Source organism: Haliaeetus albicilla, chromosome 9 (assembly GCF_947461875.1).
Source record: "Haliaeetus albicilla chromosome 9, bHalAlb1.1, whole genome shotgun sequence".
Classification (NCBI taxonomy): Eukaryota; Metazoa; Chordata; class Aves; order Accipitriformes; family Accipitridae; genus Haliaeetus; species Haliaeetus albicilla.
Window position 1 is genome coordinate 2,078,248 of NC_091491.1, and position 27,129 is coordinate 2,105,376.

The 27,129-nt window shown below is 58.7% G+C and overlaps 1 protein-coding gene across 1 annotated transcript; it reads left to right on the forward strand.

Annotated features, from left to right (window-relative positions):
* Positions 1 to 462: 462 nt before the first annotated feature.
* Positions 463 to 25,644, forward strand: HNF1B (HNF1 homeobox B). Its single transcript, XM_069790923.1, has 9 exons — positions 463 to 803; positions 5,877 to 6,076; positions 7,432 to 7,696; positions 8,420 to 8,661; positions 16,299 to 16,462; positions 19,467 to 19,599; positions 19,722 to 19,913; positions 20,664 to 20,782; positions 23,690 to 25,644. Exons 1-9 carry the CDS (start codon positions 463 to 465, stop codon positions 23,708 to 23,710), a joined length of 1,677 nt encoding a protein of 558 aa, XP_069647024.1. The 3' UTR covers positions 23,711 to 25,644.
* The last annotated feature ends 1,485 nt before the right edge of the window (positions 25,645 to 27,129 follow it).

Sequence of the window (27,129 nt, forward strand, 5' to 3'; positions counted from 1 at the left end):
GCGAGGGGCACGGTCCCCGAGGGAGCTAAACCCACCGCGGCGGGTGGGCAGAGGGGTACCCGGGGCTGTCGGGGGGACGCAGGACGGGGGGATGCCCGTGGCACCGGAGGGGTGAGCGCGTCCCCTGGGCCGAGGGTGTCCCCCCCCGACGGCAGCCGGGGCTCCAGCTCTCGGTAGAGCCGTCCCGTCCCGTCCCGTCCCTCCGGGGCGTCCCGGCGACCGCGGGCAAAGTCCGCCCTTCGCTGGGCCGGGCCGGGGGCGCGGAGACCCGGGCGGCGGCCGGAGGAGAGGCCTAAGCCGGTGCTGATTTGCATAAGGTGTATATTTCCTAATGATGGCGGTCATGTCTCGGTAAAGGGCGGCCCGCAGCAGCCCGCCGGCCGGGGCGGAGCGGAGCGGCAGGGCGGGCGGGCGGGAGGCGCGGGGCGAGCGGCGGGGCTCTCCGCCGGCCCCCCGGGGAGGATGGTGTCCCAGCTGAGCGCCCTGCAACGGGAGCTCCTGGGCGCTTTGCTCAGCTCCGGAGCGACTAAAGAAGGGTTGATCCGCGCCTTGGAGGACATGGTGCCCGCCGCCGGTTTCGGCGTCAAGTTGGAGAGCCTGCCGCTCTCCCCCGGGGGACCGCCGCCCGACGGCAAGGCCGCCTTCCCGGCGTTGGCCAACGGGCACGGGAAGGGCAAGCTGTCCGGCGACGAGGGCTCGGAGGACGGCGACGATTTCGACACGCCGCTGATCCTCCGAGAGCTGCAGGCGCTCAACACGGAGGAGGCCATGGAGCAGCGGGCCGAGGTGGACAGGATGATCAGGTACCGGCTGGGGACCGGGACCGGGGACCGGGACCGCGATGGGGGTGTCCCCCCCCCACCCCCAGCAAGGCGCTCGGCCCGACGGCTCCGAGCCGCCCTGCCCCGGCGTGTCCCACCCGGCGGCGGGTCCCGGTGCTCCCTGCCTGCCCCGTGGTTAGCGCCGGTGGCGGGGAGCGGGACCGGGATTCCCGGTCCGTCGGGTGCTGCCAGCCCGCGGCGGGGCCGGGGGTACCGGGGCCGTGGAGGCTCGGACCGGCCGGCGGCTCCCTCCCTCCGCACCGGGAGATAAAACATAAACTGCAACACGTGGAGCCCGGGGTGTTATTAATTTATTTCTATAAATCATCAACAGAAAGATACACAAAGGGCCGTGATTAGGGCGAGCGGAGCGGCGGGTTATTCATTGCCGAGGTTGTAAAAGCGGCCGGTATTGGGGGGGGGGGGCTAGGGGGGGAAAGGAGGAAACCCCCGACGGCGGCGGGCTGGATGCGGCTCCGGGCCGAGCCGAGCCGGTCCCGGCCGTGCCGCGCTGCCGGCAGCGGGGCCGCCGTCGGGGCTTGGCGGAGCAGCCCCGGGCTCGGCGGGGACAGCCTGCCCCGGGCCCGTCGGGGCGCCGGGGGTGGGTGGGGGGGAGGCATAGGGTCCCCTCCGTAGCCCGGGGCAGGGGCAGCCGCCGCTTCTCCCGCAGGCCGGGGCGACGGTGGTTCCCCCGACGGCGCAACCGGGTGGGGAATCCCGCGGGAACGTCTCTGCGGGCGGCAGGGGCACCTCTGTGCCCCCCCCCCCGGCCGCTTTGCACTGCAGTTTTTGTAGCCGTCTCGGTGACCCAGCAGCATGCTGAGCGCGGCACTGATCCTGCCCGCTGGGCTCAGCCCCTCCGTGCGTGCCCGTACCCTCTCTGCCAACCCGCGGAACCCGGGGCAGCCCCAGCTTTTGCCCCCTAACAGCCCCGGTGCTTCGGCAGCAGCGTGCCAGGGCCCCGGCTGGTGATGGGAACACCACCACGGTCGGCGTGTGCAGAGCTCGGCTCCAGGTCTGCCCCGCGTGCCGGCAGGGCAGACGGTGCCTTTTTGGGGCTGGGGCAGCGGCACCCACGCCTGCCGAAGGGCTCGGCTGGGACACGTTGGGTGCTGAAGAGGCTCCGGGCGAGGGAGGAATCACGGCAGGCCTTTTCCGCTGGGTTCCTGCCCCTCCTGCAAAGCACCGTGCCCTGCACCTCTGGGTGCTCCTGCCTGTCCCCAGTCCCCCCCCTCTTTCTGGCTGCATCTGTCCCCGGGGGTGCCCGGGGTGGCAGTGGGGGTGCAGAGAAGGCTCAGCCCCAGGATCGCCACGCTCCCACAGGTGTTTCTGTGCAAAGTTTGCCTTTGGTGCAAACAAGAGCAGGCACATGTCCCTGAGGAGCCTTTGCAAAGGGCTCGTGTTTGCTCTAAGAGAGGCCTTTGTACTTGGAGAGGGAGCCGGGCAGGGGAGTCGGGAACCATTTATTGCAGCCACGCACGGGGGCTAAACCCCCTCTGCTCCCGGCTCCCCCGGCATCAGCGCCCTGACCCCAGGGCCAGCTCGGGCTATTCCCGCATCCCTGTGGGTGCCCAGTCCCACAGGCTCTTTTTGGGACTGCGGCGCAGGCTCAGCTGCCCACCCACAGCGTGGGTGCGAGTTGCCCGTCGTGGTGCCGCGGTCCACGGCACGGTTCACCCCGAGCAGCTCGTGGTACCCAAAGGGCTCCAGCTGATGCGGGTGGGAGAGGGGCGAGTGCCGCACCGCGGGCAGGCTGGCCCCGACGCTGGCACGATGTTTTCTCGCAGAGCCTGGCCGGAGGGGTGCCGGCGGCACGCAGAGCCCGGCTCCGGGGCGAGACCCCCTGCGACTCCCTCCCTGCCCCGTCCCAATGGCCGGGGCTCGCCCAGACCCCGCTCTGGCAAATAATATGTCCCAGGGAGCACCCAGATCCCGTGGGCCTGGGGACTGCGGGAAAGCCACCCGGTCGGAGATGCCCCAAAGCCGCTCCGAAAGGTGTGGGGAGCAGCGGGCGCAGCACACCTCCCCATGCAGATTCCCTGTGTGCACAGGGAGATGCAGATTAGATAGATCGTTTCTGTAGGGAGCTGGGTTTATAATCCATCCGTATAAATTCTTGGCATATTTCACCGAGGATGTGGAGTGTATTTACCTGTTTTCAAGGCTGACAAAGTGGGTGAGCGGGTCCAGGGATCCCTGGGGAGAGGGACAGGCTTTGCCCCCCACCTGCGCGTGAGGCTGGGGTGGGAAATGCCTCTTTCTCGGTCAGCGTTGGCGGCCGGGCTTCATCGGGGTTAATTTTGTGCAAGAAAAAAACACCTTTCCTCAATTTCGGTGGAGAAGGACCGCAGAGCCAGGGCTATAAACTGGTTTTCCAGTATTACAAGGCACTCCTGGGTTGGGTTGGGTGTGTTGTTTTTTTTCTTGTAAAGCCCCGGTGTAGATTGGACAATTAATGGTTTTTTTTTCATTTTGGTGACAGAACCAAAAAAAAAAGAGCTTGCGTTGAATCAAAAGGTTTTCCTCTGTGGCTTTTTAGGTTAACCAAAAAAGAAAAAAAAAAAAAAAGCCAAACACTCAAAGGTTTCATTTTGGGTCAAGTTGAAACAAAATGTTTGGGTTTGGCTTCAGGTTGTTTAACCCTTTTGAATACGGTCAAGTTGATTGGTAAAGAAATATCACTGCTCAGAAATTAAGAGCCAAGTAATTGTTTTGAAAGTGTAAGTGTGAAACACGCTGCAAATATCAAAGTGAAGCCTTTCTTAAAATAATAAAATGGAGGGAAACTCAGCGACTTTTTTCCTAATTCTCACATATTTTTTCCAGCCAAAACACTGCCAAATTTTATTTAAATTCAGAAATCACGTTTGTAACCCCCGAGTCACTAGTTTGACATTATAAAAGTGTGCTCTGTTGCACTGGCTTGTGATTTAACTCTGGGAAGACTATGCCCTTGGCTCAGTTGTGAACCAAACTGCTATTAGAAATGATAATGAGCTCTGTTCCATTAACTTATTATTAATCAGTAATTAGTAGGATCAGTTAGGTGATATGAACCGCTCGTGACAAAAGTCCGCCTGAGCCCCTCGGCTCGCGCACGGCGAGAGGCACGGCGGCCAGCAGGCTTTCCCCTGCTTCGCCGGGAAGGAGCGTGCGGAGGAGAGCTGCGGTGGAAGGACGTTTTCTTCACATCCTTCTCGTCGGTTCCCACCTTCTCCTGGGGCAGCGCGAAGACCCGAGAACCCCGAAACCCCGCGTGCCGCAGCCATCCCCGCTCCTGGTGCCGACCGGCCGAGAAGTGCCCCCGCCTGCTGTCGGCACCCACGTTTGCTGCGGGGGCTGCTGAGCCCGTGGCCATGAGTTTTGGGGACAGGAGATGGCTTTTCTGTTTGCATCGTGCTTAACCCAGTCTGGGGTCCGGGATGTTGGGAAAAACGGAGTCAGCGTGTCCGTGTGCCCGTGCGTACGTACAGCTCCGCAGGTCCGCAGTGCCATGTGCCCATCGCCGGAGAGAGGACACCATATATACGGTGGGCTTCCCCTGCCCGGAGGATGCAGGATTTGGCACAGGGACAGTGTCTTTAGGAAGGCTCCGTGCCCTCCTTCCCAGGGTCTGACAAAGCCCCCGGCGCCGTCAGCGGGCTGGCCCTGGTCGGGTACTTTTGCTTTGGATCCAACCAGCTTTGTTTTCACGCTGTATTCAGGACAAAAAGTAAGAAATCTACTTGTTGGGTTTTTTTTTTTTTTCCCCCTTGACAAGTTGAAGGATCCAAAATAAGTAATGAATTGGGAAAGCAGTCGGACGGTTATTCCAAGTGCAGCGTTAGAGTATTGCATTATTTGAGTGCATGACTGTGACCAGGTTCAGGCTCCACACCGATTTTTCAGCGTTAAAGCACTTCCTTTTCGTCCAGCGTCCTCCCATAGTGCAGAATAAGCCCAGGAGTCTTGAATACAGCGAAAGTGTGTTGGCCTGTTCCTCTGCCGTTGCGGTGTGCTTTCGTTAGAGCTGAAGAACGCAGACAGCATTTTGATTTTTGGCTGCAACTTTATTTGTTCCCTAGATTGGTGCCAGCTACCCCAAGGACACCAAAGTAATGCAGATTTAGGAAACAGTTATTTTACACCTGGATCCTGCAGGAGCCAAATTCAAGTGTTTAAAAATATTCAAGAATGACTTAAAATTATTGGGGGGGGGGGTTGGTTTTGGTTTTCCGTTCAGAAACTTGCCTGGGTTTGACCTTCGCTTCTCAGCCTTCTGCGTATGGCCTGCGTGTGCGCTTCGCTGTTGTGGAAGCGTGGAAATAGGTTCTCTTTTAAAATAATATTGTGATTTTTAGATAGTTATCCCTGCGGGAATGGAAGGGAGAAGATGAAGCAGCAAGCGTGGTGGGTGGGATTTGGGGGCCATGTGGGGGTCCCCACCAGCCAGCAGCAAGCCCGGGGCATGGGGCACAGTGCAGGTACCGCACCTGGGAGCAGGGGCAGGAAAAGCATCCTCGGCACCTCCAAATGAGAGTTTTCTCTTTCTTCAGAGAAATATTCATAGGGGCTTCCCGTATCCATACGTACGTGTGTGTTCGTGTATCCCATTGTGTGTGCGCATGTCTTCAAAGGGAGAAACTGCAGTGAATATAACGGCAGCAGTGAATGCATGGGCTGTGTTTAGAATAGAATAGAATAGAATGAATTTCTCCTTGAAGGATCTGGAGGTGCTTTACCAGCATTAATGAGACCTCGATGTGTCCCGTCAGGACACTGGCACCCTCTTTACTTCTCCCTGCCTGGGCAAACAGCCTGGTGGGCATCCCCGGGGTGGCGGTGGCACCCCGTGAGCCCCCATCCTGCCAAACCCTTGCCTCCCAGGGGCAGGATGGGGCTGTTTTGGGGGGCCAGGATGGCAGCTGGGGAAAGACGTACGCTCAAGGAATCTTGTGCCCTTCTGAAACAGGTTTCAGAATAATAATAATGGGTTTCCATCATGGCAAGAAGCAAATAGCGGGGTGCTTTTCCCATGCCAGGAGAGATTAACCCTTTGTTTCCCCTCCCCTCCAGCGAGGACCCGTGGCGGGCGGCGAAGATGATCAAGGGGTACATGCAGCAGCACAACATCCCGCAGCGGGAGGTGGTGGATGTCACCGGCCTCAACCAGTCGCACCTCTCCCAGCACCTCAACAAGGGCACCCCCATGAAGACGCAGAAGAGAGCCGCCCTCTACACGTGGTACGTCCGCAAGCAGCGGGAGATCCTCCGTCGTAAGTACCCGCGCCAGCGCTCGCCCTTCGGGGCTCGGCAGGGTCGGGGCTGGGGTGAGTGCCGTGGGGGAGAGGGGGTCCCCGCATCCCCGTCCTGCCTGCGGGTACCCGGGATGTCCGGAGGAGGACGAGGAGCAGCCTCCCTGCCCTCTTCCCTCGCAGAGTCCCCCAGACCCAGGCTGCCCAGCATCTTCCTCGAAACAGTTTTACAAGTAAAATGAATTTAAGGCACGGGAAAACTGGGTCAGAGCCCCTCTTGGTCACAGGAACACTGTGCGAGTCCCCCCAGGCCCATCTACGCAGCCAAGTTTCTGTATGTTTATATTCGTTAGAGCTGGGAAAGCAATTAATGATTACACACAATTAGATGCCTTTCCCACCTCTGCCCCCTTTTCCTCTCTGTTTCTCAAGACTGCTCATTTTCTGCAACTACTTGCAAAAAAAGTAAAGAGAGAGAAAAGAAAAAAAATCTGCAAGTTGCTCCTACTTGTAGCATGGTCTCAGGGCAGTCCATGCTATTTAAAATGCAGGTGATTTTGACCAAGTACACCGACTCTTGCTTTTGTGCACCTCTCCCACCAACCCCTGCTCTGAAGCAGCCCTGGTTTTGGGCAAGCAGCAGGTTGGGGCACTGACAGCCCCCCTTAAAAGGGCTCTGCCTCCCTCCTCCAAAAGGATGCAATATCTAGCGGACGGGAAGTGCAGAAGAGAGTTTAGCACCAAATACCATTGCTTTGAAAACACACCTCGAGATGTTAGAGCAAACAGAGCCTGCTCCAGCCTTGCCCTGTGTTTCCCCCTTGTCGCAGAGGGAAAAGCCATTATAAAAAGAGGGAGAATTCTCCCGCAAAACTGAGAATAATAAAACCCTCCCATTAATCTCCCTTTACTGCCGCGGTGACAAGCGCCGGGTCCGAGGCGGGACGCCGGGGAAGGTCACCTCTGGTGCCTGCCTGCTGGGACGGGAGCGGGACCGGAGGGGAGCTCTGGGCGAGCAGGGAGAGGCAACCTTGCGGGGGGCTTTGCAGTCCTCCTGCCTGGCTCCCGGCTTGCAAAAATCCTCCCGAAACAAGCGCACGCTGGCAGAGACCCTGCCCACGAATATGCATGCCCTTGCACATGCCTCCCCATGAAACGCCGTTCCCGAGGGATGGCAATAACTCCCTCGCCGGCGTGCAAGGCTAGCCCCTTCCCTGGGGTGGGTGGTGGGGGGCACCCGGCTTGCTCCAAAGCGTGCCGGGGCCGTGGGTTTGGGGTTCTTTTGGGAGGGGACATGGGGGGGGCCACCTCCGCGCGGGACGGTGACTCCGAGCGGCGGCTATAGGCCAGCTCACGTCTGCTCCTTTCTCTTTCAGAATTCAACCAGACAGTCCAGGGTTGTGGAAATATGACAGACAAAAGCAGTCAGGATCAGCTGCTGTTTCTCTTTCCAGAGTTCAATCAGCAGAACCAGGGGGCTGCCCAGCTCGACGACGCCTGCTCCGAAACCCCCAGCAAGAAGATGCGTCGCAATCGGTTCAAGTGGGGGCCGGCCTCCCAGCAAATCTTGTACCAAGCCTACGACCGCCAAAAGAACCCCAGCAAGGAGGAGCGTGAGGCTCTGGTGGAGGAGTGCAACAGGTAAAGGCTGTCCCGTGCCGCCCGCCGCCTCCTCGCCCACCCCACAGCCTTTCTTCCAAAAACTGTGTGTGATGCTGGGCTCCTGACCCGCAGCCGTGGCCGCCGGCTCTTGGCAAGGCTTTGCTGAGCTGCCTGGCCTCTTCTTGCCTTGTTTTCCCTACCTGGATGTCAACCAGGGCCGAGCGAGCTCCACGCTGGGGCGGGGATGCCGCAGGGATGCCGCAGGGATGCCGCAGGGATGCCGCAGGGATGTTGCAGGGATGTTGCAGGGATGTTGCAGGGATGTTGCAGGGATGTTGCAGGGATGCCGCAGGGATGCCGCAGGGATGCCGCAGGGATGCCGCAGGGATGTTGCAGGGATGTTGCAGGGATGCCGCGGGGATGTTGCGGGGATGCTGCGGGGATGTTGCAGGGATGCCGCAGGGATGCCGCGGGGATGTTGCAGGGATGCCGCGGGGATGTTGCAGGGATGCCGCAGGGATGTTGCAAAGATGCCACGGGGATGTTGCAAGGATGCCACGGGGATGCTGCAGCATTACAACAATATCAGAGGGAGGAGGGATGGCTTTTACAGCATAGATGTAGTTGGAAAGAGCAGGCGGGCTTTTAGGAAGGGCTTAAACGTCCCCAAATTTACCTGTCCTCCCGAGGCCGCCTGCCCGGCGGCGCTGGCAGAGCCCCCCCCCAGCACCCTTGTTCCAACGTGTCCCCTTGCACGCACAGGGCCGAGTGTCTGCAGCGAGGGGTGTCTCCCTCCAAGGCGCACGGGCTCGGCTCCAACCTGGTGACGGAGGTCCGCGTCTACAACTGGTTTGCCAACCGGCGGAAGGAGGAGGCTTTCCGCCAGAAGCTGGCCATGGACGCCTACAGCTCGGGCCAGCCCCCGCACAGCATGAACCTGCTGCTGTCCCACGGTTCGCCTCACCACAACCAGCCCAGCGCCTCGCCACCCAGCAAAATGCCAGGTAAGCCCCTCGCCGAGGATGCTCGGGCAGCGGCGGCGGAGCGGTTGCAGTGCTGGCTCCCGTTTCTGCCGGAGAAAGGGGTGCTGAGCCCTGGGGGCCATGCCTGGGAAGGCTTTCGGGGTGTGTGGGGGGAAGATGGTCAGCCTGGTCCCTGCCGCAGCATCGAGGTGGGATGGCGGTGGGGAGGAGAGCGAGCGCTGTCGCTGCGGTGTTAAGGCCTGGCGAGCCACACGGCAGGGGCTGGGTTTCCGTCCTGCTGAGGATAAATTGGCGTTTGCTTGGTTGGTTTAATTCACCGGAGTCCCCGTGTGGGCTGGGCTGGGCAGGGGAAGGCTGTGCCCGCCCTGCTCCGCGCCTGACGTATCGATGCTGGGGGCCTTGAGGCGCAGCCCGCTGGTTTCGGGGCGGGGGGGTGGATGCACAGGCAATGCCGCAAAGCCCGTAGGAAGACGTGGCAGCGTGTCCTGGAGCTGACCCAGGCTGGGTGCATGGTGCTGTACCGTCCCCGTGCTGGAGCAGAAGGAGGTGGCTGAAGAAAGCTGCTTGCGGGGTGCAGGGCTCACCCCAACCTCCACTTTTCCACACCGCCGTCCGGCCCCGTCGTGCATAGCAAAGAGCCGGCTGGGGAGAGCAGACCCGCCGAAAATTCCCGGCGGATTTAAGCGGGAGATAACGCCGCCGGGGAGGGGGCTGCGTGCCCAGGGAAGGCTTAATCGGGGCGGGTGGGGGGTGGCGTGGGGCGAGAGGCATTGTTGGGAGAACAATCCCCATTGTCCCCTTACCTGCCCTCTGCAGCCAACGCGCCGGCCCCCGGCAGGCAAGAGCGGGCGCTCGGCGGCGGGGGGTCAGCGCGGGGGCTGCGTCCCAACCGTCCCACGTTCCCTCCTTGGCCACGGCACCGGCGCAGCCCGGCCGGGGAGGTTAAAACCAGCCGCCTCTTCGAAATGACCCTGCCTGGCTCGTTCCGCACACCCAGCTGGTTACAAAGGCAAATTAAAAGAAACTCTCCGTGTGGCGGAGAGTCCCTGCGGGAAGGGCAAGGTGCCTGCGGAAAGGAGGCTGAGAGCCGGGGACGGTGCCAGCCCGTGGCTGGACAGCGGTCCTCGGGTGTTAGCAAGCGAGGGCAGCCCCCAAATTGGTACCCGGGGGATGCACCAGCCCCGGGGTGGGGGGGTCCGCAGCATCCGACCCAGCTCCCAGCCGTGGGAGGGACAGGCAGCATCCGACCCAGCTCTCGGGTACCGCTCTCCCCGTAGGGCCGGCCGGCGGTGACCAAAATGTGACCCTGCCCCAGGAATGCCCCGCACAATGGCGGGGACAGGGAGGACGTTTGCCCTCCTGTCACCGGCTGATTGCTTACAAGGTGCCCTACAAGCACATTGTCAGCAAAATCAGCTGTTTTCAGTGTCGGCCGGCGGGCTTTACAATACCCCACCAGCATGCAGCCTCGCGTTGTCATGGCGTTGTCCTCCCCGTGCATGCTTAATTGACAATTAAGCCGGGGCTTTGAACGAACCCCGCTGCCTTTGATGTGCCCCAGTCCTGCCAGCGCGCATGCAGGCACCCCACGAGAGCCTTTGTTTTCTTCTATTAGGGGACGGCAATTACTGTAACCGCGGGCATTTATCTGGGGGCTGGAGGGCCGTTAAGCCCCAACCTTTATTTTCCCGTCGGAGCAGTGGCCAGCAGGAGCCGGCCGCGGCTATAGGGCCGATGACAGCCCATTCGGAGGGGCTTTTGAGCAGGGCAGGAGTGATGGCCGCGGCGAAGGGCCCCTCCGGAGGGGTCAGGAGGGCTCGGCCGCGGGAATTCGTTGGCGGCCGGCGGTGTCGTATCCATCGGCCTTGCCGAGGAGACGGTCACGGCGAGGACCGCCGTGAGGTTCTGAGGCTGGTTTGGGGCCGACGGGCAAGGATGCGGAGCTCGGCCACGATCGCTTCGGGGTGGCTCGAACCAAAGCCCGGTCCGGCAGGCTTGCAGCTCCCAAAGCCGTCGCCGGGTCCCTCGCTGCTTAAACCTCTTCCAAGAGATGTTTGGGGAGCCGCTGCCTCAGCGGGGTGCGGGGCAGCGCTGGCGGGGCCGGCCCCCGCTGCCTGGCTGACCCCATCTGGGGTTGGCCATGCTGGGATTTGAACTGCCCTTGCACCGCGTGGCGGTGGCGGCGGCCGGAGCCCTCAATGCCTTTAACAGCTTAATGACGGCGCTGGGACGCTGCCCGCATCCCACCCCTGCGCGGCCCCGTGTCCCCCCCTCCCCGTGACATCCCCCGTCAGGAAACGATGGGGCTGGCGGCGTGGGGCAGCTGCAAAATCCCTCCCGTGCCCGCAGACAAAGAGGGACCGCCTGCTCCTCGGGACGTCGATGGGGTCTTGCGAAAGGGCGTAATGACGGCCAGGCAGGGATAAGAGCTGTAAAAGTCAAACATCCTCCCGGCCTCCTCTTGGGGACCCATCTGTCAAGCCTAAAGCTGTAGTTTTTAACTATTTGGAGGTAAATACTTAAAGCCTATCTATCTCAGAGGCTTCTCTCAGACTCTGGACTTTTCCCTTCCTATGGGGTATTATCAGCGATCTTGGTTGCCTGTTTGATTTGAAGGTCACTCGGGGCTTTATCTCGGTGCCATGCCGTAGACTCTGGCTTATGCCATTTTTATCTTCAAGAGCCCTGAAGACAATCAGCGCATTGATGAGATTAGGTGACGCACCGCCCCGCTCACCAGCCGCCCCCCGCCTCCCACCCTGCATACAAAGGGCCGGCCGGCGTCCGTCGGACCCTGCAAAGCCCCGTCCCAGTGGCTGGGGGTCACAGCATCGCCTCCAGCCCGTCCCGGGGGGTCCTGCACCGAAAGGTGGTCGAGGCATCGCTCCGTCTGTCCAGCAGTAGCCACGCTGCAGTATCGGAGCAATATCTGAGCAATCATGTATATACACACACAGATATATATATGAAAGTACGTTATTTATATATATTTTTAGATATCTCTATAGTTGCAGATAACAAACATAAAAATAACCCAGTACAACCCCTGAGATTCTTCCTAAACCCAAAGGGCAGTTTAAGTGTTTTAACTTTTTCTTAAAGAAGAGCCCGGCAATAAACCCGCAGTCCAGAGGTTCTTCAATTTATATCTGGATCCTACGTGTTGTTCCTTGGGGTATGTGCTGATTCTGACTGAGGACCCGGTGCCAGCGGTTGTAATATTTTACTATTGGGCGCATTGTGGGGCTCGGTAGGTACAGTGCGCTGTTAGGAGCTTTTCCCGGTTTTATGGGGGGTAATTAGAACTTTATGACAGCAGCGAAATGGGAGGGTCCAGTCCCCATAAACAGGTTTATAATGGATATAAACTATGCACCTCGGTAACTTAGCAAGATTAACACTTTAGGGACAATTTGAGTGGCAGCCCAAAAATCGGAGCTGCCCTCGGCGCTGCCTGGACCCATCTTTGGGAGGGTGAAACGGTCCCATCACCGCCCCGGCTGCTTCCATAATGTCAATAGGTGCAGCATCGCCGAGTCCAGCACAACCCCAAAAATGCCACTTTGCCTTTCTCACCCCGCTGCCGGGCTCCTGGTCCACGCTGGCGGTTGCATCGCCGTGGGTTGGGCAGAGCCGGGGCTGAATCCCTGCCGCCGCCTGAGTCATCGGTGACCAAGCGCGTAGCATGGCCGGGTCCGTTTTGGGGTTGGGCATTGCCGGCGATTTGCAGGATGTTTGCGAAGCTCCAGGCAAAACCGCAGCCTGGTGCTGGGCGAGCGGCGGGCGCTGCTGCCGGAGGAGGTCAGGATGTGCCATGTGGTGGCAGCGTGGGAAATGCATTTAAAAGTACAGTGATTTTTTTTTCTTTTTTTTTAAAGTGCAATTTATTCATAACAATATGACTTAAAGCAGGGGAGAACCAAGCTGCTTCACTAGACTCAAGGCTGATGTGTACCTAGAAAATGACACAAGCCTGCGATGAAAATAGCAAAGATGCGGATTGCTGCCCTAAACCCCCCCATTGCTCTCCCCACCCCAAAAGCCAGGTCGGGAGAATGGGTCTGGCACCCCTGAGAAGCCGGTGGGGGCTGGCTGCGGAAAGCCGTGGGTGCACAGGACCCCCCGTGTCCTGGGGGCTGTCACGCTGCCCGTCCCCATCGGCTGAAACACAGGGTTAAGGCTCTGGGAGCCGGACCCCGCGGCTTGTCTGGAAACATGGGAAAGCAGTAAAACATTTCACGGGCAGTGAAGCTCAGGGGCCACACAATAGCCGGGTCCCATAAACAGACTTTTATATTATGGCTGTAGCTCCAGCTGGAAGAAAAAAAAAAAAAAAAAAAAAAAGAGCCTTAACGAGGGCAGGCTCCGCGGCCAGGTCCCTTCCCGGTGATCCCCATCCAGGCTCCGCTCTTGGGCAGCTGCGGGGAGAGGCCGAGGAGGAATAAATCTCTTTGCACGGGGGCTGCTTCCAGCTGCGGAGGCGCGGAGCGACAGGAGAACAGTGGCATCAGGCTTCAGTGGCCGTCTGAGCCCCTGCTCGTAAGCCCTGGACCACAGACCCCCCGGCTCACTCCCGGAGGAAACCTTCATATCCCGGCGTAAATCGCCGGAGCCGTCCCCGTGCATTCATGCTGGCTGGTGGGGTCTCATGGGGGGGTCCCACGGCGGGGGTGAGTGGTTGCGCTGCCAGGGGATGGCTGGCTGCTGGGGCTTGGCACTCCCTGCGATGGCAGATCCCGGCGAGGGTTTGCCGGGGAGCCGGGAAAGCCGGAGCAGGGGTTACCTGCCCTGCAGCAGCACACCGCGTCCTGGCGTTGTGCAGAACAGGGTCCTGCTGCTGTAAGAGAGAAAGCCCAAAAGCAGGGAAAGGGGGGGCAGCAAGGTGGCTGGGTGTGCTTGGGGGTAGCCTGGAAGTGGCTATTGCCCAGGGAGATGCTTTAGGCTAGGCTGAGCTGGAGCTCGCCGTGTTCGCTGGGAACGGGGAGCTCGGAGGAAAGGTACCCACCACCATCGTGGAGCTCTGTTTGTTATAGCAGTGGCAACAGCAACAGCAATAATGCCTTGTGCTGGTTTCCCAATATTAATTAGCTAATCTGCCCAAATCCAACCCAACCCTGGGGGCATACAAATAACAATAATACCCGTCCCGTTCTCGGGATGGGAAAAACCCAAACCAGGATAGTTGGTGGCTTCCTAAAGGTCTGCAAGGTAGCCGTGGCAGAAGACTTTTACCCTGCCCAGCGAGCGGTTTCTGGGCAGACCCAGGTGCCCACAGGCTTTGGGGACACAGGACCCCCCCCCACCCCGCCAGCGCAGCCCCTGCCTCTGCAGGAGCAGGGGGTCTTCTGAGGGGCCGGACAGTGGCACCGCTGCCGCCATCCCCGGAGCCCGACCTCGCGCTCCTTGGGAGAGTTAATCTTCATCAAGACTCAGAGTCTTCAGCGGTTTTATCTAGAGACCCAAAATCTCGGTCACCAGGCTATCTGAAAATCTCAGCGTTGGTTATTGTTCCTCAAACAATAGTCTTGTCCTTAGGATTGCAAGGAAAAGCTTAAAAATCAGCTTTTAACATCTCGTGTGTTTTTAAAGACAACTTCATAATTCTGAGCGTCTTGGCTGATACGTTACAAGCATCCTCAGCTGGGTAAAGCCTGATTTTGGGGATTAAAATGTTGTTTGGGTTTTTTTTTTCATACTGAAAGCCTCACCAAACCCAAAAGTGATTGAAGATTGAGCAGAAACTCTGACTTTCTTTCCAATAGGAGCCGCCTGTGCTCCTCGTCTATCTTTAAGATCACGCTCAGAAGAAAGGGCTTTATTTTATCTCCCCTCCCATTGTTTAACCAGCGCTGCAGGATCTCAGACCGGCAGCGGCTGAAGCACACTCTGCACGAGGCCGGGACCGCAGGGAAGAATGTTTGTGACAGTGCCCTGGTTGAGTAATGTTTACCCTGTTCATGGCAGGGACGTCCACTCGGACCGGCAAATATCCACCTGCCAGAGGACATTCTTTTATTATCAGGGATAAAAGGGGTTTGCTGGGAAATGATCAGGAACCAGACATCGTGGGGAGATTCCTATCTGTGGGATGTGTTTAACCAGCTGATGGGGAAAATTCGGAGGTAATTGAAGAGTGACTTTGACGTGATTTTGGTGGAGGGCGCAGGTCGCCGTCTGCGCTTTGGTAGATGCTTTTGGAGGTTGTGGAGATCTCCCAGACTCTAGTTATCATTTCTTTCCCTTTCCTCAATTCAGAGATTTTTAGAGTAGCCCTTAGAGCATCCTTCACTGAGCCAGCCTGCATCAGCTCTTCCCCTTGGGCACCTGGGAGAAGGAGATCCCGAAATCCCAGGAGGAAAATCCTTTACCTGGGTGGGTTTGGTAGCTGGGGGTGTCTGTGCTGTGCCAGGACAGCCCAGAAGCTGCTGGTAACCTCCGCAGGCTGAACCTCTCCGGCTGGCGGTCATTTTGGGGGGCCATCCCCAACACCCCTGTGCAGTGGCCGGGGGTCACGGGCGGACGATGCTCTTGGTGGTCTCGGTTGGGAGGGTGGCCTTCGCCACTGTGGTTTTCTTTCCCAGGAAAGCTGTGGGCTGTCCGTCCGTCCGTCCCCCGCTTCGATCCCAGCACAGTTCAGTGAACCTGGCCGGGAGCACGGTGCCGGACTCCTTGTAATAAATGGCTTTTTGCCGTAGTCATCGAGGCAGCCTCGTAAAAGACGCTTTTGTTTCCCGTGGGTTTTCCTCAGTTAATTATTTGTGATCTGTAGATGCCTTTCCACGACACATGGCTGATCATATGGTTATCAATGCAGGGTGTTTTAGCCAAATTAAATATATTTATATAGAAGATCCGTGCTCGAGCCAGATTTCCCTCCTCGGCGGTTGGTGGGCTGCGGTCCGACTTGGAGGTTTGTGTGTGTCTGGTCCCTCGGTCTTCCTGCGCTAATCTGTTAATCATACACTTGTTGAGAGGAAGTCGAGAGGGAAATCGGATGCAGAAGGGCCTGAGAAAAAAGCGAGAGCCATTGCTGTTCAGAGGTGGGCAGCCCTGGGCTGGCCGGGGGCTGCGAGGAGCCGGGTGAGCCTCGCAGAGGGAAGAGCTGGAGGACGCAGAGTTGCTCCCCGGCGGCTCAGGACCCTCAGGCCGTTGTCCGAGAGCCACGGGGACACGGCGGGAATTTGCACGATGGGTGCAAACTGTGCAAATTAAAGCAGAAGGGATGCAGATGGGTGTCCAGGCTGTTGGCCCGGGTTGGGCTCCCTCGGGAGCAGCTCTTTCTGCCCCACGGCATTGGGGTCCACGGGCAGCGTGGGGGCTGCAGCCCCAGTGGGTGCTCAGCATCCCTCACCGTAAACTTCTTGCTAATAATTTCAGCAGACGGGCTTGGGGAGAAGCTGGGAAGCGGCACTGGAGGAAGGGAAATATCGTTCGGTGCTGTCCCTCCCATTTATCGTTCGAGGGTGTCGTTCAGGGGCTCGCACGTCTGTTTGCATCCTTGTGCCGCGCACGCTGAGGGAGCCGGCGAGGGGTGGTGGTGATGGTGATGGTGGGGGGGTTTCCCCTTTGCAGGACCACTTTCAGAGGGGGTTGGCACAGCCGGGGCACTCTCGTTGGGGTGCCCGTGGTTGATGCCAACGCCTGGCGGTGTTTTGCAGGGGTTCGGTACAGCCAGGCGGCAGGCGGAGAGGCGGCATCCTCCGGCACCATCAGCCACCACGGCAGCGGTGCCATGGTCACCAGCAGCCAGGCGGTCCTGCAGCAGGTCTCCCCGGCCAGCTTGGACCCGGGCCACGGTTTGCTCTCGCCCGACGGTAAAATGGTGAGTACACCTGGCCTATTGTGGCGGCGGCGCTGATAAGATAAGAGGGTCCAAGCGGGCAAAGCAAACACGCTTTCCCCCGGGGTTTCACACGCGGCCCGCGCCGAACAATGGGGCATTGTGGGGCCGGGGCCGCGGCGCGGGCGGGCGACCGTCCCCGTCACCCGCCTCAAAGGCAGCGTTTCGGCTCCCCGGCAGGCAATGGCGTGTTTTCCGAGCGCGGCCCATAAATCTGACGGAGCCCCGCTCTGAGTTTTTATCGATTGCGTGCCTTGCAGATGGAACGCGCGCTGGGTGGATCGCTGTTTGTTTTCTGCCGACGGCACGGGTGTCGATTAAACGCGCGTTCGTTATTTTTACCCTAAGCCCTCCCAAGCTTGGGGAGTTGCTGGGGAAGCGCTTTCCTTGCGAGCGGGGACCTCCTTGTCCCAAGGCATCGCCCAGGGCATCTAACCCACTAGTGCCAGCTCCGGCCCCGGCGTTCCTGCCTCTCCCCGTCCCCTTCCCCGCTCGCCGGGGACTCTGCTGCCAGGGCTTTGCTGGGCAGACCTGCAAACGCCAGCGGTGGCAGGCAACGGAGATGGGACATCGGCATCCCCGCCGGGTGCCCGATGACTTTCCCCGTGCTGGGTGCCGCACGTCTGCTGCGAAAAAGGGGGTCGTGAATGCAGGGCTGGGGCTGGGATTCCGATGCCCGAACGCTTGGGCTGCTCCTTTCCGTGGGCGCCTGGGTGGCGCGAAGCCCCTTTGGAGGAGGGCACGAAGGAGCGGGGTGAGGAGGGGGTGGCAGGGGGACGGGGCAAAGATGGGATAGGAGACGGCAGCCCTTTCCCGGAGCAGGCTGGTGGAGGTTTGCGTGCGGCCGCTGCTCTTCCGGGAGGAGGTTTTTTTTTTTCCCGATGAAAGCGAAAGTCAAACATGGCACTGGGCGGCCAAGCCCCGCTCGTCCCCAGTTTTCACTTCCATTTTCGGAGGGTTGGCCGTCCTGGGCCGTTGCGTCGGTGTCCTCGCAAAGCTGGGTGGCTGCAGAGGGGCTCGGCATCCCCTCCCTCAGCTCTGGCACCGTTTAATTTCGCCTTTCCTTCTGCTGCTGTCTGGCTCTGGTTTGTGAGGGTCTCCCTGCAGCCCCTCGCGCTCGGACGCTGACCCTGCAAAACCGAGCATCCCCTGCCAAGCAGGGGGGATATTGCAGAGCAAAACCCTGACCCTCCCAGCACGTTCCCTCTGCCCTGAACGCACCCGTATCTCCCCAGGGGTGTGTTGAGCCTTGTAACCCTGAGCCTCAAAGTCATAAAATGAGTCAGGAATAAAGGCAGCAGCAACAGCAAGCACCGAGCGCCCGGGGCGGGGGTCCGCCAGGACGAAGCGATGCCGAGTTCGGTGGCGGAGGCTGCCAGCAACCCCCCCGCCAGCTCCTTTTGCAGGGGCCGTGTCTGAGGGGTGGGTTTGCTGGAGCGCAGGAAAGGACCCTCGGATGGGGCAGAGGGAGAAAGCCGAAATGCAGCAGATTAGACTGGGAAAAGCGACCTGTTGAAGCGCAGAAGGCAGAGGCGTGCGGCAGCAAAAGCCCTGCTGAATTATCCCTGCTGCACGGGTGTTGCACAGCGCCGACTGGGACCACTTCGGCCCTCAGCAGCGTGTGGCTCTGCCAGCTTATCTCTGATCTTTAAGCAGGGCTAGCTAGTGCTTGCAAGTGATTTAATAAAAATATGCTGTAGGCTGTGGTTTCTAATAAGTAAACATGTGCCTTTAATACCCCACATGAAACTAAAAGCTGCCAAGGAAGTTGCTGCATCTGAAGGCAATTGATTTTTTTCAGGGCGGAGTGTTACTGAGGCTGCAGAAAGCTTTGGTGGTTCACTCTGTCGTGCTCCGGTGTTGCCCTTAGCCATGGTAGTGCCAGCAGGTATCCCCCGAGGGCCCGGTGTCTGGAGGGTCTTTTCCAGTCGTGCAGTCTCCAGAGGATTTCTTTTGGGTGCAGGGCTTTGGGTCTAAGCCCCCCGTGAAACAAGCCTGGGCTGCAGGCGAGCGGCGTGCACTTGCCGTGAGCTGTTTGACTTGTGCACCCAAGTGTGGCGTAACCTGGCCTTGAAGAGACTTTGAAAGTGGAAAATACCGGATCAGGAAATATGGGTCACTCCCAGGCTTTGGAATTTATTGATGGATTTGTTTCAGTTGCAGCGGAGCTATCTCCAACTCACATGTGCAAAATAAACAAGGTGCTCGGACTTGCGTCCAGAAGTATCACACCTAAAGCCGCAAGGATGGCTCTGAATCGGGATCGGGGTTGTTCAGTGCAAGAGGTCTAGTTGGAGGGATTAGGAGAATGTGCAGCGATTAAAGAAATCGGGCAGTTAGCCCCCTGTTTGTCCTGGGGACCAGCTCCAGTCCTCTTGGCACACCCCAAGTGCCTTTGTGTGTCTGATCCCTAAACGCTGACCTGAAATCCCGGGAGCTGGCTCTGGCTGAGCGCACCCAGCTCACCTCACCAGTATCCTGCCCGTCTACAAAAGCGGTGACTGAGATCATCACCGTGAGGCCCTTTTTATCTGCTTTCTGTCTTTTTTTTTTTTTTTACTTCCCGAGTTTGTATTTCCCACTTCCTTCTACAACCACGGCAGTTAGAAGTTAATGAGTGTTGAAAGTCCTCAGCTGTCCCCGACAGCAGGAACTTGGCCTTGGGGGACGAAATGGCAAAGGCTCGGGATGTGCCGTGTCCTGGCACCATGCTCCGGCGGAGCTGAAGCCAGTGCCAGCAAGGTCCTTCACCGCTGCTGCTTCACTATTCATTAACACGATGTTTGGGCATCCCAGCCGGGGTCTGCAGCCCCGGGGGCGGTGGGAGCCGTGTGCGCCGAACCGAAGGTGCCCCAGCAAGGAGGGGGCTTTGCTGATACCCCCCCAGTCTCCCGGCTGAAGCAGGTGGGCGGCAGGGGAGGGGGCCGGGGGCAGCCCCCCTTGGCTGTGCCACTGACGGTGGTCGTCCCGCCTTGCTCCTTGGCAGATCTCCGTTTCGGGGGGCGGGCTGCCCCCAGTGAGCACCCTGACCAACATCCACAGCTTGTCGCACCACAACCCGCAGCAGTCCCAGAACCTCATCATGACGCCGCTCTCGGGAGTCATGGCCATCGCACAGAGTAAGCGCGCGCCCCGAGCTCACCTCCGCGTGGACCCCCCGCTCCCGCGACGGGGAAGGGGGGATGCCCTGCCCGCTCGCGCCAGCGCTGACGTCCCTCTTCTGTTCTCTCCCTCCTCCCAGGTCTGAACACCTCGCAGGCGCAGAGCGTACCCGTTATCAACAGCGTTGCCGGCAGCTTGGCAGCCCTACAGCCGGTCCAGTTCTCCCAGCAGCTCCACAGCCCGCACCAGCAGCCGCTGATGCAGCAGTCACCCAGCCATATGACGCAGCAGCCTTTTATGGCTACCGTGACTCAGCTGCAGAACTCGCACAGTAAGGGTCCGGGTGGTAGCTGTGAAGGGAAGGGCCCAGAAAATGACTTTAGGTGGAAAATAAGCTTTTGCTCTCTTCCTGCTCTCCCCTGCCCAAGCTTGCGCCCTTGGCTGCCGCCTTTCTCCCGCGGGTACCAGCCGGCGCGGTGATGCGAGCGGGATGCACGGCGCTGTGGGGTGGCCGCATCCTGCCCCATCCTTTCCTTCCCCCGTGCCATCCACCGTGCTGCATCTCCCGTACGGCTCCGCTGCTGCCCCGCGGGTGGGATGCAGCACCCCCGCTCCAGCATTTTGTACAAACTTTATTTTTCCTTCCATGTTCTTGTTGCTAAAACACCTGCTTTGCCAAAGGAGGTGTCTGAGCCGTTTGCGCTCCCTGCAGAGCAAACGCTTCCCCGCTGTGCCCTGAAGGGATCTGGCTTTTTGTCCCCCCCCGGCTCATCCATCATCCTGGCCCCAGCCCTGCTCCAGCACCCGTCTCTGCTGCAGAGGGGTTGCAGAGCTCCAGCATCTGAGCCCTTTAGTCCCCACTGATTTCACTTGGCGAACTGGGAGCTGAGAAAGTGGTGGCTTAGAGGCAGGCGGTGGTTTCTTTCCGTGGCTTGTTTTATCTCTTTGACGTCTCCGCGACGCTCGTTCCCGCGCAGCACCCCTGCGACCTGCCGTAAGGCAGCGCTCGGCCGCTCTGCCCCGGCGCGAGGGCTCTGGGTGGCTTTTCCGTGACGGCCGCTTGTCTCCCTCCTCTCCGCAGTGTATGCGCACAAACAGGAGCCTCCCCAGTATTCCCACACCTCCCGCTTCCCCTCGGCCATGGTGGTGACGGATACCAGCAGCATCAGCACGCTGACCAATATGTCTTCCAGTAAGCAGGTAACGGCCGAGGGTGCGCTGGGGTGGGCGTGCGGAGATGGAGCGGGGCTGTTTCTCCACTGGAGACGGGGCCGGAGGAGGGTTTCGCAGAGACCCTGCATCCACACGGGCAGCGGAGGGTGAGCCTCAGGGCGCCGAGAACCCCATCCCAGCCCCTTCACAGGCTCCGAAAATCCTGCTTGCAGATGGCAAGAGTGATGGGGATTTGGGCAATGCTCTGACTGTGCTGGATGAAGACTTGTCTAATGCCCGGTGGTACTATCGGGGCTGTGCTCATCTCTGGGGCAACTCCATCAGCGTGGGAGCATCCTACTGGGGTACAAATTGGGCTGAGAAGGTCGGGACCAAGCGGGCTCTGCTGCCTTTGTGTCCAGGGTGTATCAACCCTGATTGGAGTCAAGCGGAGGAGCCAGGCTCCGATGCACCCCGACTTCCCCCAGCCAGTAAATCTTTATCATCTGCCCAGTGCCAGCACAGGTGTAAGGCAGGACTTATCCTGGTTCAAATCAGGTGTGCGAGGCCTTACTCAGACAATAGTCCTTTTCTAAAAGCCAGCTCTGGGGACTGTGGGAAATATGTGGCCCTTATTGATTGCTAGATAAATAAGAGAGCCTTGAACTTGCATTCAGATAAACTTTCTTACCAAGGTTTGACAGGGGAGAGGAAAAAAATGTCTGCAATGACCACAGAGTAAATACGGCATGGGATTGCTGGGAGACCCCCCCCGTGGATGCCCGGCAGGGGTCGAAGGAAGGAGCTGGGGCTGCAAAGAGGAGAAGTCAGGAGAGGGGCTGCCCTGGGGGGAGTTTGGGGTGCCCGGGAAGGGGTGATGAACACCATCGCCCCTGGCTCGGGTCGGGCTCCCGTGCTTTGTAGCGCTGGGGGTGACCATTTATCTGCGCCCGCTCATCTCGGTCCGGGAGGCGGTCAGGCACGGCCGCGTTCCTCGGGAGCACCATTTCCTCCGCACGGCTTTATCGGCCCATCTGGTGTGCGCTCAGCCCGAACTCCCCCTGATTAATTGTGCTCTCCCGCCACGGGCTGCCTTTGATGCCGGGCTGGCCGAAAGGAGCCCTGGGCATACAGGAAATATCCCTGGCAAAAAGATAGCACCCGGCCATCCCTGCCGCCCGGCCGGGCGCTGCGATCAGCCTACCTTGACGCAGCGCTGCCCGGGGTGACGGGGGGCTCCCTCGGTTTTCTCCCTCCATCACGCTTTTGCGCTTTAATTAAAGCAGGAGGAGGCCTCGCGGCTTGGGGGGGGACATCCGCTGCGGCGGATGGGTGCAAAATGCCAAAGGGGCACGCACCCACCTTGTTAGTCTCCCCGCCGTACATGATGAACAAGCACGGGCTGGTCTTGCAAGCACCAGGAGCAGGATCTGGCCCCTGGCCCCTGACCTGGGGCCAGAGTGGGTGCTGGAGCAGGCGCTGGGATCGTGTGTCCCCCCCCAGCGCACCTTCGCAGCCCCTGGACCCTCTTCTCCCACCAACCATTCGATGTTCAAGCTAAAGCTGGAAAAATTTATCTTGGAACATGGATTTTTTTTTTCTTAGTGGTCACCCATTTCGTTAGCAAGGGGCGAATGAAGTGCTACAGAGGCAGCACGGGGGGGCTGTAAATGCTGCTGACCCCCCAAATGGCTCAAACGCCTAAATATTTTTGGTGATTTGGGTTTCTGTCACTGACTGGGGCTAACAGAGGCCATCCCTTGGCTCCTCCATGCTTTGCCTGGCATGAGGCTGGCACTGCTGGGCACAAGGATGTCCGGCAGCGATGGGCTCCTCCAAGGTGGCCAAAAAGGGCAGGAGGGTCACTGGGATCCCCAGGGGAGTTGCAGTTTTTGGAGCAAAGTTTGCTGGGCGAGGGCTGGGCGCTGCTGGTGGGAGCACACGGCTAAAGCCACGGGGTGCACAGCCCACACGAAACCCCAAATCTGGGGGGGGGGGGCGCCACCCTGCTGCTCCCTGAGCAGCCCCGTCTTTGCAAGAGGAGAGGCATTCCCATGCAAAACAAAGCCTCCGTCATTCCTCGGCGGCTCTTCTGCATCCCGCAGCCCCCGTGCCAGATCCTGCAAATCCGCTCAGTGGCAAAGCCCGGCTGCTCCCGGTCCTGCCGGTGGGACGGAGGCTGGAGGGATGGAGGCTGGTCCCCCCCACCAGCTCCCCGCTCGCAGCCCAATGCTGCGGATCGCTTATCAGATGTTGTTATTTAGACCTGGAAGGGGCAAATACCTCCCGGTTCCTTTGACGACGCTTGAGGCCGAGCCACCATTTTTATTACGTTAGCAAACACCTGATAGCCACGGCCTGTCCCTAATGACATGTCACGGGAGGCTCCTGGCGTCTCCTTATCTCCACGTTATGATGTTTGCTGTGCGCTCCAGCCCACAAGGTCACCCACGGCTCCCGGCCCCCCACCCCACCGGTGACCGGGGGGACCCTGGGTGGGGGTCCCACCCCGAGGGATGGAGAAGGGACCGCTGCAGTGGGACGGATGCGGCGGTGGGGGCTGCTCAGCTCCTTCCCCGGAGGTGACAGCAACGCTGGGAGACAGGGATGAGCGCGGCCCCCGGCCCCGCTCCCACCGGAGCGCAAGCTCCCATGCTCAGCCTCACGCCTGGCTGCTCTTGGCAGCACTGCCAGCCTGGGCACAAACAGGCCCTTTTTATTATTATTTTTGGGAGGGGGTGGCAATATCTGGCTCGGAAAGTATTTTCCCACTGCCTCCCCCTCGGCGGGAAGGGCTTGGGGCCAAGCAGGACTTGTGCGGCACCATCAAGGTCCCAGGGTGGTACAGGAGGTGATGCCTCCAAATACTTTGCGATCCCACCAGAGAGTCCCCCGCAGCGCTGCCTTCACCTCCTGCCTGCCTGCCGGTCACTGTGCTGCTCTCTCCCTCCCCAGTGTCCCCTGCAAGCCTGGTGATGCTCCACACCTCGCTGCTTTTGCACATAGCAACGGGATCTTATTTTCCACAACATCCCGCCGGTGATCCGCACGCCGAGCCCGGGGAATCGCCAGAGTGAAGCCCAGTGCCGCAGCGAGGAGCCCATCAACCCGAAACAGAGCCGGAGGCTCGAGACTCCCCGTCGCCCTTCCGCGCCCCGCCGGGGACGAGCCCGGATTCGTGGGGTGCCCACCCGGGACCGTGCCTCTCCTTCCCTCCACGCAGTATTTCCAAGACGTGTCTTGGGGATTTTATTCTTAAGTATTTGCCTTCCAAGAGGCCGTTGGCTCTCCTGAAGAACTGGGAACAAGCTGTACTGGGAACTGGCAGAAGGGGAAGATGGATAATATTTAAGTTATACTCCTCCACCCGACGGACTGAGAGGGACTTGGGTCTGTTACTTGGTGTTTGGAAGGAGGAATCGCATGTGCTGTTGAACTGAGCCAATTAAACTGTAAATATAGGTGCAGTCTCATCCTCACCCTTCCCCACTCTTATACATAGAGATTTATATAAAATAAGTAAATTTTGTTCAATGGATGTAAACTACTGTAATTAAGTGCAATTCCCCCATCTGTATATATTGTTCCCAAGTCTTCTCTCTCTCCCTTTTTTTTTTTCTTTTTTTTTTTTTTGGTAAAGGTCAGAGTTGAGGATAGTTTTGTATTTCTCTTCTTCCTTTAAATGAGTTAATTCAAAGACCTGGGCCTAGGCAAGGATGCCAGTCAGGCAGCACCCGACTCTGCGCTGCGGGAGGACAGGCACACGCGTGTCCTCTGCACGGTGATGTCCCATGTGAAGGAAGGGCACCGGGCAAGTCGAGCAGAGCCCTGGCAGGACCCGGACAGTCTGCATGGGGACAACTGCCGCTATGGAGATCTCAAGGGACTCTTCTGCTTTTGGGGACTCTGAGGTGGACTGGGGAGGGGTGGGGAAGTGCTCAGCAGCCCGGTCAACACATCCAGACCACTGGGAAGCGTTCGATATCGGCAGTTTTCAGGTGAGCCTGTAGCATTTGCTGCTACAGAGGTGAATGAGGCTGCGAGAAATTCTGGTGGGATCTTCCTCAAATGGGGTTCAGAGGCTGTCTCCCTTTTCTCCCCTCCCTGGGGCACGGGAGGGACCGAGTGCCCAGTTACTGCCTTGCTCCTGCCCAGTAAACAGCCAGTACCGGTGGGTTATTTTCCACCATTAGGAGGTTGATGAGCCTTGTTGGCTCCACCTTTATCAATAAACACGGTGTTCTCGTCCTCGTAGCGTGACCTCCAAGCTGCAGCTGGACGGACGGGCGCTGGGCTGCGATGTGAACGCACCAGTCCACAGTCCCCACCGGCTGCCTGCCTTGTCTCGCCTGGCAGCGGCTCTTGGAAGAAAAGCTTTGCAGCGAGATCTCCAGCTTGTGAATGAGCCCACCTCTGCGGTGAGGGCATGTCCCAGCTGGGCACCCACTGAGGACACCGGGCTCCGCACCCTCTAGAGCCCTGAAGGGGTTTAGGTGCCCGAGTCCTACCTCCCAAAGCTGCAGAAGCTGTAAAAGTCATCGTCTCCCCTCCTGTGAGACACAAGCTCCTCCAAACCTGCTCCCCTTTGTAAATGGATCTAATGCTCTCCAGTTTTGCAAATTTTTCTTGAACTTTGCAGCATGTGCCAACTGCTGAGTGATTTGGAGAGCAGTAGAGGTGCCCATGGACAGATGACCGCTGCTAAAAAGAAGAACACTGGATGCTTTCTTTGGGGCAAGAAAGGCTCTTTTGCTCTGTGTTTGTACAATGTCTAGCGCAGTGGGACCCTAACCCTTGCTGGGACAGATAGGAGTTGCCCTACGGTGAATAAGTCATCACGAATTGGAGATCAATATTCAGAATGACATTTAATTTAATGTATACCATAATTAAATACCATTTCTTCTGAATCATTGCTGCGTGTGGTCTGTAAATTCCGCAGTCATCTTCTGCTGTGGTTTGGCAGACATCGGTCCAGCAGGGACGCAGGCTGGTGGCAGTGACATGTCCCTCCTCCTGTCCCTTGCAGTGCTGATCTAAGTTTCTACCTGCCTGAACGTGGTGAGTCAAGTGTTTCTTATGAAGCCCCAAGTATCAGCCAAAACCAGCAAGAGGCTCCAGGAGGTCCGGAGACCTGTGTCCTCACCCTCCTAATGATGCACTAATGATATGGCCCTTAGTCCAGCAGAGTTTATTCCTCATCCTCCGCTAACTTTAGCAGCCGAGTGTTAAGCAAACCAATTAGGAGCCGACTGCCAGACAAAGCCAAACCCCATCCGTTTTGGATACTGAGCCCGTGGGTCAGTAAAGCACGAGGGGGAGGCGGGAGGGTGTGCTGCGGTCGCTGTAAAGCTTTTGAAGATCTTTGATGGTGAAGAGCTAACATAGCTGAGTGACTCGGAGCACATCAGTAGGAAAGGGTGGCCCTTCTGAAGATGCAGTGCAGGGCTGTGGTTTTAATCACCTTCAAAAATGCCCGGTTTTGGTTTGGCACCCATTTTTTTTTTATAAGTTAAGTGTGGCCTGCTGCAGGAAAGGCTTTCAGAGCAGCAGTCTGGTGCTCACCTTTATAGCCTGAGCAGGGCATCCTGATAAAAACCTTCCCACAGAGTTTCTTTGTTTCTGTGAATTTTAGCTACCCCAGACAAAAACTGGAAGCGCGAAGCTGGAAAAGGATGGGAGGCATGAAGACTGCTTGGTCCCTTTTGTGCGGACTCGGAAGTGATGCACTCTTTTAGCAAAAGTTGGAGAGAAAAGATGCAGGTTTTATTCCAAGACCCCCCCATTTGCACCTTCCTGCTCAGCAAGTCCTTTTCAACACACCTGAATGCCAGGCTGAGCCCTTTTCAAATTCTGCTCCTAACTATTGCATTCCCACCAGTCAGGGTGGAAATGACTTGGATTCTTCTACTTATGCCAATTACGTTTTGCTCTGTGAGTGGCTTGTGAAGCTAAGGGGGGGGTAAGCTTTCCCCAGCTGATGCATATCCAGCATCAGGTTGAACTGGTCCTGCAGTGGAATGGGCAATCCAGTGGGAAGCAGGGGGGAGAAAGAGGTACTAAACCTGCTGTAGCTGAGCTGATGCTCCAAGGAGGAGGGGGGCAATACATTTGGGGGCTTGATTTCTGCACCAGCTTTAAGATAGACACAGACTGAGAGGTGTGGGGCTTGGGGTGTGAAAACTATGTGTGGAGCACCCTTTGGTAAGTGGTCCAGTATCAGCACTGCTCTCCAGAAAGCCCCGCAGAGAAGGTAAGTGAAAACCTTGGGGAAAGGAGACTCCAAGATACACCCTCACTGGAGAGGTACCTGGGGAGGGAAGGGGGGACTGAGCCAGAAGAAAACTGGGAAAAAGGGCATAGGACACATCCAAACACACAGATGGAGAAGTTGA

Bases quoted from the DNA above. Each gene is read 5' to 3' on its own strand.
- HNF1B (XM_069790923.1), top strand. From the start codon at position 463: ATGGTGTCCCAGCTGAGCGCCCTGCAACGGGAGCTCCTGGGCGCTTTG. The intron at 804-5,876 runs GTACCGGCTGGG...CCTCCCCTCCAG, and splicing joins GAGGTGGACAGGATGATCAG to CGAGGACCCGTGGCGGGCGG. The intron at 6,077-7,431 runs GTAAGTACCCGC...TTTCTCTTTCAG, and splicing joins GCAGCGGGAGATCCTCCGTC to AATTCAACCAGACAGTCCAG.